The sequence below is a fragment of the Arvicola amphibius genome, chromosome 15, assembly GCF_903992535.2.
Source record: "Arvicola amphibius chromosome 15, mArvAmp1.2, whole genome shotgun sequence".
NCBI lineage: Eukaryota > Metazoa > Chordata > Mammalia > Rodentia > Cricetidae > Arvicola > Arvicola amphibius.
The window spans coordinates 51,542,642-51,554,635 of record NC_052061.1 but is presented as its reverse complement, the minus strand read 5'-3'; the positions used below and the strand labels follow the sequence as shown (position 1 = coordinate 51,554,635).

The window sequence follows — 11,994 nt, the reverse complement described above, 5'->3', positions numbered from 1 at the left end:
TCCAGGCCTCTGCATCTACAGCAACGGTTCAAAGGACTGAACGCTGACAGCCGCCTCCTAAGCTGCATACAGAGGCAGGACCAGCACTGTTTTTATGGCTCACTTTGCCTCTCTGTCCCAAGGGCTGGGGCTGCGTGTGCAGCTTAAGACAGAGCACTTGCCAGGCATGTCCAAGGCACTGGGTGCCATGCGCAGAACTGGTGTAGCCCCTGTCACCTCTGTCAGTTTTGCTATCCGGCCCGTTTGGAAAGTTGAGCTGCAATAGTTGAGTTCTACCGTGAAATGACAGAGTCTCCTACCCATGACCCTAAAACCAGACCTCGTGTTTCAGTAATTTTAACCACGTAAAATCAAATCAGGCTTCGTAATACACAAGGCCATATTGGAGGCCAGACTGTAGCAGGTGATTTAAATACAAGGTCACAGCATCTCCCTTAGAACAGCCCTATGAGCGACACAATTTTAGAGACAGGCTCCCTGGTCTGGCCCTGCCCCACCGGGTAATGTCTCAGCTCTTATACCTTCACCTTACACCTGGGGCGTCACCTCCCTCACCTGTTCCCATCCCAGAGGCAGGGAAAGCGTAGCTGTGGGAGCAGGAAGCTAATCAGTCACATTTTCCACCCAGGCAGGAAAGAGAATAAGAAGTGGAACAGAGCTAAACACCCTCAAAGCACCCCATGCTGTGAGGTACTTCCTTCAAGGCTGTACCCCACGCTGTGAGGTACTTCCTTCTGCAAGGCTCCACCTCCAAAAGGTTCCACAACCTCCTCAAATAATGCAACAGACCAAGGACCAAGGGTCAAATACAACTTAGGGGAGATGTTTCTCATTCAAACCACTACACTATCTTTGATGATTCTTTTAATACTTATATGTTGCCTTTTCCATGAGAAAAAAATGCCATTAAAAATGTGCACAGTTCGTGTCTGAGTACCAAGCTATGTCTTATGGATTCAAAATACAACATAGATTTTATATTTACAGACAAAGAGAAATCAGTTTGTAGCATAAAGTCCTTTTCCATTTCCAGACTTAACTTCTATAGCTCTGAGTAATTATTTCCAGTATTTTACAACACTCCAAGGCCATGACTTACTGATGCTCACTCATAACCATGGCTGTCCTGATCCCACCTCCCATTGCCGGACTGTGTACTTGGGAGTCTGAGTCTCTCTACAATCTGGAACTTTCCTTGTGCAGCAAACTGACTTTATGCCACTGTGGTGTAAACATAACATCACCATCCAGATGCCATTCTCTCTCCCAGGAACGCCAAGCTCACGCCCGTCTCCACTCATGTATCCACAATGGCCCCTTATCATCATCACTGTAAATCCTTTCTAGGATCAGTCACTCCAAATATGCTCATATAACTGTGTAATTGTTTATAATAATTTATGTAATAAAAGGAAAATCAGGGCTTTGTCTCACAGGTCCCAAAGCATCAGCTACATTAAAAAGTCTTAAAGTTACAGTGTAACAGAGCTTATGAAAATGCCTACAAGTATCTGAACACAGCATGAAATGGACACCTCACAGAACCAATGGCGAGGGTTTATGGTAACCAGCTTTTCCACGTTACAAACGAACACTGAGCAACCTGAAAACACGACGTAAACTAAACTCCTCTTCACAAAACTACACGGGATGAAGCCTGACTTTGTTCCCCTAAATGCTGGAGTATACTTGAAGGCTGTTTAAACTCAGTGAAACTAACATATTACCCAAATACGTTTCCATTAGGGAGAGTCCATGCTTCTTGTTAAGTGTCTGTGCTACAGCCTTTAGTTAGCATTTTAACTGCCAAGGCTTTTATTCAGCAACTTCATAAGTTAAAAAAAAAAAAGGTAATATTGGTGTGTAAAACAAGACAGGGGTCATCAAGAAACCTAAGTTCAAATCAGTGCAAACGGAGTATATTCATACAAAAGGAAGACTAAACAATAAGAGGACAGGGTGTCACGAAGGTCCGTAAGCCAAAAGCACGTAGCAGCAGGCGGTCACAATCCCCTCTGCACCTCACACTCTAACACATCCGTTACCAGATTTGTTCCCATTAAGAACCGGTGCTGAGCTCTCGCACAAGCGCTTCTTTCTACAACAGTGCCTAGAACGCCGACTTTAGATTAATCTGCACTGCGAGGCCAATATCTGCAGAGTATACAAACATACTTTTAATCGTGAGCATCTCACAAAGGAATCGTTCTAAGCTTAACAGTGACTCAGATTAGGATCGGCTTGAAGGGTAAGGCACTAAACATCAAAGACAAACTATGTACATCTCCTAAAAGACCTACCACCACGGACGTTACGCACTAAGTTTATGTAGGAGTTATAACGTTTCTTCATGATCAGCGCTCATCAGTTAGAAACTAGCTTTCAAAAGCAGCATACTTCACACGGTGTATCCTGGAAGTTTATTTATTACTAATTCACAGATGTCTCTGTACTGTTTGGAGAAGTTCAGTGGCCCAAGGTCATCTTCCTCCTCTTGGAAGTCAGCTGACTCGCTGTTGTCGAAGCCCTTGAGTTCTAGCTCAGACAGATTGGACGGTTCATAAGAACTCACTTGCGATGTCCTTGGTGACTGGCTTTTCTCAGAGGACCTGCGGCCAGCTCCTCCTTTAAGTTTAGTGGAACTATCCCGACCTGTCCTCATGACCTTTGAACTACCTGTACTCAGTGCATCTGCCTTGTTCTCCTTTTCATTTGTCCACTGTGATGAGAAGTCGCTGGTGGAGCTACTGGAGGCTTCCTCCAGACTCCTACAGGGAGTCTTCAGTACATGGGATCGCTTATGGGAGCACACTGGGGAGCCAGCAGAGAAGGGAGGGCTGAGCACGCTCAGCTCGCTGCTGGTTTTCCTTGTGGACAGCCTTGCCTCGCTGGACTTGCTTGCCTGTGAACAGTGCTGGGCATTTTCTGCCCCTGTGCCGGAGCCAGGAGCCAGCAGACTTCTGCTGTTGTTCTCAGTCATGCAGAAGTCTTCAGAATAGCAAGGGCTGGCTAACTCTTCCTGGTACTCTAGCTCTGAGATGCTCTTGCAGGAACTGTCTCTACTGGCTGCTCTGTTGACCCCTGCATCAGAAGTCACAAGGTCCGTGACTTTGACATGGCTACCATCTTTCCCCTCCTCCACAGATTGGTCAACAGCAGGATCCTGTCGGGAAAGCCCTGGGCTTTGGACCAGCATTTTGGATGCTCCTCCCAGGATATGTGAAGGAGGGAATCTTGCTGGGATGATGGACTCTGCAGGGCCCACACCTGCTTCCAACCAAGAGTCGCTGGTTCTGTTCTCACTCTGCCCGACTGTTTCTTTTCTAACAGCCTGGCTCCATTTCACTGCTTTAGATGTACTTGGCTCATCAAAGCATGCACTGATTTGCTTTGAAGTATCACTACCTTCAGCAAAAGACAAACTGGAGTCGGAAGGCTTCTCCTCGGGCGGCTGTGGTGGCATCTGGCTTTGTGTTGCCAAGCTTGGTATTTTCCCTTTCCACGATGGGACCCAGAATTTTGGTCCCCCAGTTTGTATTTGTGACTTTCTGTACTGTTCTCTCTTTTCATGGACAACCAGCATGTCGGGGTTTGTCTGCTTTAGACGCAGTCTTAGGGTGTTTGTTAAGCCATAGAGCAGCCTCCCCTTTGCCACTCTCGGGGGAGGGCTCCCACTAATCTTCTCTGAAGGTTTACCTTTAGAGTTCTTTTTAGGCTGAAGACTCAGGAGCTTTTCACTTTCTCTCATAGAAAGTTTGTTGCTCTTTGACTCTGACCGAGATGTGGACTTGGCAGAAGGCTCTGGTCCCTTGTGTTCACCTCTGTACAACCAGGCCAAGTGGGGGTGAACCTGAGCAGGACTTGCCACGGGCTGGTTGCACAGCAAGGACAGCTCAATCAGCAAAGCGTTCAAGAGTGGCAGCTGTCTTAATGCATTGGCTGTATTCTGTTCAGTCTGGGGACACGCAACCTCATTCGCTGCACCTGGACCCTGTGTCTGGGGAGGATCGAGAAGCACTGGAGGGCTCTCCTCCATTGCAGATCTTATATGTTTCACCAGATGTATGGGAGGACAAACAGGTTTAGTTTCGGGGTAAATGCCATCCGGCTCCTCAGGTCCGTTTCTCTGAGGCTCAATAGTGATTTCAACCCTGGCAGGGGGTGTCTTTTTCTGAATCAGGTGAGTGTAATACAGAGGAGGAGGGCAAAAGGTGTTGGTTTCAAAGTCCAGCTCGGTGACCTCCGGGCTGAGGGGGCTGGCAGTCCTCCCACTGGGAGCCGGTGAACAAGGGGCAGAAGCCATGTCCCCAGAGCTGGCCTTGCTGTGTAAGACGGCTTCTTCCCAGGTCTTCTGGACAGCTGAGGGATCTGAGTCCCCTGCAGACCAGCTATTGGTATCCTTGGTGCATGGCTCTGTGGCCTCCAAGCGGCGTACATCTGAGGCACACTGCAGGCATCTGACAGTGGCTTCTCTGGTGCATGGCTTCGAGGTCTCCTGGGTAGGTGGCTCCCACACCTCCATGGCCTCGGAGGTGATACTCTCAGGGCTCAGCGGGCCCTGCTGCTCCGGAACCTCTGGGGGAAAGCGTCCCAGGTCGGTTAGGCGGTAGAAGAGCGCCAATTCCCCGACGCGCTCGGCCGCCGGACCGCGCAGGGTGTATTTACTGCGTCGGCCCTGGGAGGAGACGAGCGGGATGTCGCAAGCCCCCACTATGCACGGTGCAGATGCAGGACCCTCGGGTAGCTGCAGCACCGCTGCGCGCAGGCGCGGGCGACGCAGGGCGGCAGGGCGCAGGCGTAGTAGGCAGGCCTTGCCGCGTCCGAAGTCGATGGTGCCGCTCCGGGGCTCCCGGGCAGAAGCGGCAGGCGGGAGAACGAGCAGCGGCGGGAAGTCCAGCAGGCGAAACGCCACAGCGGGGTCCCCGGCGCATGGCGCCAGCCCGATCTCCAGCCGCACCCAATCCACCAGCAGCTCCAGCGAGAACAGCCGCCCAGCCGCCGTGGCCGCCATCGCCGTTGCCCTGGGCGACGCCACCAGCCCACCAGCCAGCTGGAAGCCAGAGCGAGAGTCCCGTAGACGATTGCTCTCTCGCGAGATTTGATTGGCTGCTCCTGGGATGTGACTGTGAGCTCCGTTGCCTTCAGTCTTGGGTTGGAGCAACTAGAAGATGCTAAGAGAGCAGATGTGGCAAAACAGTATTTTTAGAAATTTTATATTGTATCACTACAGATCCCACATCATTATGGATCATATATTGGGAATAAATGGACCATTCTGCCCATTTCAAGTCTCAGAGCCTGGTGACCAGGTGTCCAAGGCAGCCTTCTTTGTGGTTGCTGTGCATGCAAAGAAAGCGCTGACCTGTCAGAGGCGGTGCGATGTTCTCTGTCACTGTCTCCTTTGTCTCTTCTTTTTTCCTGACACACAGTGATCACTACCAGGCGACACTGCCCTCACTAAACTTCTTCCTCCTTCTTGAAGCCTTCTTCTCAGGAGGTTTGACCTCAGGCTCCACCCTGACAACCTTGCGTCGCCCAGGCGCAGAACGACTCTGGATGTAACCGGAACAACACACCCTAACCCTGATCAAAGTCCTCATCTCCCATCCTGACTTCTGACCACCCTGGTTTGTCTTCAGAAAGAGTCTGTTATGTTAGTCTATCCAGAATGCTCTTGAAAGAAAACGGCCCCCAAAGAGAGTGACACTATTAGGAAGTATGGCCTTGTTGGAGGAAGTGTCAATATGGGGGTGGACTTTGAAATCTTTTTTCTCAAGCTTCCCTCAATGTAGCTGTCGGTCGACTTCCTGTTGCTTGCAAGATATAGCACTCAGCTCCAGCTGTTGGGGCAGCTGGCCCAATCCCTGCGTTCAGGGGCATGGCTGCTCCAGCGGGGTAGCATTCCCCTTAAATAGGATCGGGGCGCCGGAAGGACCCCCGTTCTTTGCTCTCCCCCGCGCACCTTCTGCTCCTCTGGACCCTGGTTCTGTAAGTTTCCTTATCTCCCCTTGTATTAAAATTGAGTAATTATAAAAGGACTATCGTGGTTATTTCGTAACCCCTCCGACCGCTGGCAGCCGGCACATCCAGCACCAGGTCTGCCTGCATGCCGCCATGCTCCCCTTCACGATCATTATGGACTGAACCTCTGAAACTGTAAGCGAGCCACCCCCTCAATTAAATGTTTTCGTTGTAAGAGTTGCTGTGGTCATAGTGTCTCTTCACAGCAATAAACAACCAAACTAAAATGGATGGGAACCCACAAACTGTAGAGTTGACTGTATAATACAGGGAACCGACAAGGGGGCAGGGAGAGAGGCGTCATGAAATAATTTAAGGCATTGAAAAGTACAGGGTCTGGGCTGGGGATCAGCTCCACAGTAGAGTGCTTGCTTCACAAACGCTAAGTCCTGCGTGCAGTCCTCAATACCACCACCATGAGAGGGGAGGAAGTTATTGGTTCCGTCAGTAAGGCAAATGATATTGGTGTGTATGTAGGGGAGGAGCAGTCAGTGAAAGAAACCTTGGCCACTGGAATCCTATAGTGTACAGGCTGCACACCAAGGAAGTTAGTGCAGCCTAGTTTGTGATTTTTTTTTTTTTTTTTTTTTTTTTTTTTGCCACTCAGGTCCAAGTTCCCAGGCTCCACAGCTTCCAGGCTGTTTCACAGATTGCCAACCTGTGTCTCATATATTATGCAGATTCTGAGTCTCCCTTCCTATTTACTAAGGCAAAGTCCACACGTTGTGGGTCACTCCTGTTGTGGGTGATTCTGAGGCAGACATTCCTTGTGTTGTGGAATGTTATTTTAACTATGTAAAGATTGTAACATTTGTTTATGCTGTATTTGTTTAATGATGAAAGGATGTGTGTTTAATTATGTAAGATGTGTTCCATTTGTTTCACCTTGCCTGCCTAAGGCACCTGATTGGTCTAATAAAAAGGTGGACAGTTAATAGCTAGGCAGGAGAAGGATAGGCAGGGCTGTCAGGCAGAGAGAATAAATAGGAGAGGAAAGAACAAGAAGGAAGAAGGAGAATAGAATGAGGGAGAAAGAGAGGGACATGCCCAGGGCAAGAAGCCAGGCGACCACCAGCCAGCCAGGCACAAGAGACAGTGAAAGTAAGATATATAGAAGGAAAGAGAAGTAAAAATCCCAAAAGCAAAAGGTAGATAAAGAGAAACAAGTTAGTTTATGTTAAAAGAGCTAGCCAGAAATTACCTTAAGCTAGGCCAAACATTCATAACTAATAATAAATCTCCATGACATGATTTGGGAGGTGGTTGGTTGATGGCCTGCTATGCCCTGTGCTTATCACCCTCAGGCCACTGGCTCATTGTCAGTGGCCATATTGCTGGGAGAATTTTGTAAGGAGCAGAATGGTATCCTGGATAGAGTAGAAAGATATCCATGCCATCACACAGCCATTGCTCCCTCTGTTACATTCTCAAGGTGATGTGGAGAGGAGGATGCAGGTGACCGCCAACTGTGAAGCATCGGTGTCCACAGGCACAATACCAGGAGATGCAGGTCCTTGCCAGATTGCTGACTGACTCAGGAGAACGCTAAGGAACCCAACCTGGAGAGGATAATAGAATAATTGCATTCACATGACAGCAGGTGCTCAGGCTGTAATAGTGTTCTTCCCATCTTTAGAAAGATGGCTAAATGTAGGAAACTAACAACACCCAACTCAAAAAGATGGTTTGGGACACAAAGGGACCATTAAAAAAAGCCTCAGAGGAAGCAAAGACAAATGCAAGGCATGGTTTATCCTACAAGAAAATCAACCTGATGTTTGCCTTTGAGACAGCAGGGTCTCCTTCGCCTCCCAGGTTTGATTTGTGATCCACCCATCTCAGCCTCCAGGGCTAGGATCACAGGCATCTGCCATCACACCTAGCTTGGTCCCTTTCAAACAGAAAAAAGCATAGCGAAGGGCAGGTGCACAGGATAACGCCCCAATACGAGATGCAGCTGTGAAATGTAGCCTGCCACCTTCCTTGTCCTTGGGCTTGAACAACCCAGCTAAGCAAAAAGACGTTTGCGACCCTGAGAGAGTTTGGTAAGAAACAGTATCAGATGACGATATGAAGGAATTATTAAGATTAAGCGTGTAAGTGCTGTGAAGGTTATCTAAGAAGATATTCTCAGACAAGAGACAAAAGAGGAAGAAGTTGATTGGGAGAAAATGACAGCCTGAAATTTTTCTTGAGACAGGGTCTCAGGAAAGCCAGACCAGGCCCCAAGCAATGGCCTTGAATTCTCATCCTCCTGCCTCCACCTCCCAAGTGGGATCACAGTCATCACCACCGCTACACTCTGCTTGGGACTTGCTTTGTAATTGCTTTTGGATGGAAACAAAAATGGCAGAGAGAATGCAAATCTGATGATATCCTTTCAATTTTTTATTTTAAGAGGACTGATCTACCTTTTGTTGTAGGGCAGGGTCCAGGCAGCCCAGGCAGGCTCTGAACTGACTGATGCTGAGGGTGAGCTTTGAGTCCTGGTCCTCCAGCTTCTGTCGCTGGAGCTGTAAGGATTATATTGCAGGTTTGTGTGTTTCCCCGATCCCATTTCAGGTGAACATGGAGCCTATAGGATGCTAGGCATGCTCTACCCACTAAGTTACATCCTCAGCCAAAGTCTTCATTGCTGCATCCGTAAAGAAGCATGTGAAAGTTCATAGTGTCATTTTCTTTATTATTATGGGGGGGGGGGCGGGTAACGACTTGTATGTCTGTGTACACACACATCTGTTCATGGCACGTGCCTGGAGGTCAGAGGACAACTTTTGGGCTCTTCTATTGCTGATTCTACAGTGCCACATACTCCAGACTAGGTCTCCTGTAGGCTTCTAGGGGGTTCTCTTGTCTCTGCTTTCCGTCTCCTGACTAAAAGAGAGGGAATTACGGATACCCACTGCCTGTCTCTCTGTCCTTACCATCTTGCTGGTCCCCAGGGTGTTATTTTCTGCACTTGTGTGAGCACTTGAATGTTTAAATGAAACAGTAGTATTTTTGGTTTCACCAGTCAGTCAACCACAAATGACTGAGCATCATGTACTGGAAGCCAGTGCTGTCAAAACCCTCTAGGGCCTGTGATGGTTGTAATGGTGTGTTGCTGGGGAAACTGTTTATCTTTGTGTGTGTGTGTGTGTGTGTGTGTGTGTGTGCGTGCTATGTATGTGTGTGTGCTCTGTGTGTGCTCTCTGTGTAGTGTGTTGCTGTGTATATGTGCTCTGTGTGTGTGTGCTCTGTGTGCTCTCTGTGTAGTGTGTGTGCTGTGTATATGTGCTCTGTGTGTGTGCTGTGGAGTGTGTGTGCTGTGTGTATGTGCTTTGTGTGTGTGCATGTGTGCTGTATTGTGCGTGTGTGCTCTTTGTGGTGTGTGTCGTGGTGGCTGAAGACTCTCACCAGGTAACAGATTACAGACCAGTGAAAGCAGAGGAGAATGGGACACCAACATAAAAGGCAAAGATGGCTTGTATGTTCATTTGACAAAATTGATAGTTTGTTTATTTTGTTGATTTTGTGTGTGTGTATGTGTTTTACTTGCTGTACGAACTGTGTGCCCAGTACCCATAGAGATCAGAAGAAGGCATCCTGACTCCCTTAAACTGGAGTTACAGACGATTGTGAACCTCAGGAGTTGAACCCTGAGCAATAAGTGCCTCTCCCTGCTAAGCTATTTCTCCAGTCCCTAACGTTCCCATCTGGAGGAATTACTGCTCTCTTATTCTCATGGGCTGGTGCTTTAGAAAACCACAATCTAGCATAGCCCACTTCCCAAATTCCCCATTTTATTGGACGGCAGGGTCTTCTCTTTTTGATATGCAATGCCATATACTCCAGACTACCTTAAGACCAAATTGCTATTCCATGAATATTTGGGGGCTTGAGAACATCCCCTTTTCTCAGTCAAATAGCAGATGGCCCCAAACTTCCCAACCACTCTCAAGTGTTGTGATACAAGCTGGAATCAGTGTGGAGAGGGCGTAGTGCCTCCTGCTCACCGGGACTCTTTGATTAGCTGTATGCACACCCCATACTGAGAGTGGACCACAAGGACTTACTTCTAACATTTAGAGGGACCTTGGCACGCCAGTCCTCACCTTCTCTGTTTCGAGATGGGGTAGTCACTGCTTCTTATGCCAGGCTACCTGGCCTTCAACCTTCCAGAGCATGTGCTGTCTCCTTCCTGTCTCCCAGTAGGAGTGTGCTAAGATTACCTTGTGCTACTGGGTCTGACCTCTGCGTGTTCTGAGAAGCCAAACAGAGGTCATCATGCTTTATGTAGCAGGTGCTCTACCCACTGAGCCATCCTCTCAGCATTAGGACGTTTCCTTTCCTGGCAGGAGCTGTGAAGTTCTGGCCTATCCGATTGTGCCGACTGCCCCAGGTAGGCACTTCATAAAGGGTGTTTGTAAGTAGGCCACATATAAATAGCCAGTATTCCATTTATAGATCTGAAAGGCCAAGCATATCTGGAATTCTTGCCTCACTCATTTCTCCGTGCCAGCCACTTGAAGAAGAGGGGTGGGTCTGTGTAAATATAGCAACAGGAGCCCCTCCCCAGCTCACCCCTCTGGTGCACAGGCAGCCCTTTGATTCACCCAAACTTCCCACCAACTATTTTAGGTTGATAGCTGCAATTTGCATTCAAAAGTTTATTTTCCCTTTAAAAGTCTACATGTGTGTATTGAGACTTCTCCAGCTGGAACTTCAAAAAGAGATTTGGCTCAGCTGGCCCAAGCTTTACACACAGCAAATGTAAATGCTGAGTACGCAATGGTTTTAAATTACAATAGCATCAATCCATCTCCTTAGTGATGGGGACCTCAGACCTGACCAGCCTTCCCGCCTCTGTGTCTACTCTTGGCTGGCCCCTGTTCCCTTCCCCTTCCTGAAGCACTGATGTTGATGGTTTGGGACCCTCCACCAAGCATGCCCCTCTCCAGAGATCTCACAACTCCTATCTGCTCAAGTATCCCCTGGTAGCTCTGCCTGAAAGTGACCTTTCTTTCCTCCTTGTACCTAACTGCCTTGCAAGTTAAGCCCGGCATAAGAAGCAGTGACTATCCCATCTTAAAATAGAATAGAAGGTGAGGACTAGCATGCCAAGTGTCCCTCTGAATGTAAGAACTAAGTCCTTCCGGTCCACTTTCAGTACTGGGTGTGCGTACAGCTAATCAAGGAGTCCCGAAGAGCAGGAGGTGCTATGCCCTCTCTCCCACTGATTCCTGCTTGTCTTGGGTGTTTCTGCCTCTTCTGCTTGCTAGAATGCCTGTGAGCCCCTTAGTTTAACATTCTTCCCTTCCTTTCAGCATTCCTCCCCCTCTGTCCTTCCTCACTCCCTCCCTCTCTTCATTACATGCTTGTGCACCTGTACATACATGTGCACATATGTACATACATACAGGTGTACAAGCGCATGTGGAGAGCAGAGGACCACCTCAGTGTCATCCTCAGGAGCACTACCACCTTTGGGACAGGTTCTCTCATTGTCCAGGAGGTCACCGGTGACTCTAGACTGGCAGGCTGCTGAGCCTCCAGGGATCATGCTGCCTCTGCCTCCCTGGGATTACAAACACATGGCATCACGCTGGCATTTTTCACATGGATTCTAGGAATTTAACTAGGGTCCTCATGTTTGCTGATGGGACACCCTCCCCACCATGCTCCTCATGCTGACTCTTTCCTGTTTTGTTTTGTTTTGTTTTGTTTTGTTTTGTTTTGAGACAGGGTTTCTCTGTGTAACAGTCCTAGCTGTCCTGGAACTAGCTCTTGTAGGCCAGGCTGGCCTCGAACTCATGGAGATCTGCCTGCCTCTGTCTCCTGCACGCTGGGATTAAAGGTGTGCGCCACCACTGCCCAGCTTTTTCCTGTTCTTTTAAAGACACTCTTAGCTTAATTTTTTTTTTAGCAATCTCTTAAAATATCTTTAGGTAAACAGTGATTAATTTTGATTTGTTTGTGAATGAATCTTCTTCT

The 11,994-nt window shown here is 48.4% G+C and overlaps 1 protein-coding gene across 1 annotated transcript; it reads right to left on the bottom strand.

The window, feature by feature from the left end:
* Window positions 1-2,155: 2,155 nt before the first annotated feature.
* On the bottom strand, window positions 2,156-5,083 carry Map10 (microtubule associated protein 10). Its single transcript, XM_038313101.2, has one exon. It carries the CDS (start codon window positions 5,009-5,011, stop codon window positions 2,399-2,401), a length of 2,613 nt encoding a protein of 870 aa, XP_038169029.1. The 5' UTR covers window positions 5,012-5,083; the 3' UTR covers window positions 2,156-2,398.
* Window positions 5,084-11,994: the final 6,911 nt, after the last annotated feature.

Coding starts and splice junctions, on each gene's coding strand:
- Map10 (XM_038313101.2), bottom strand. CDS start 5,011: ATGGCGGCCACGGCGGCTGGGCGGCTGTTCTCGCTGGAGCTGCTGGTG.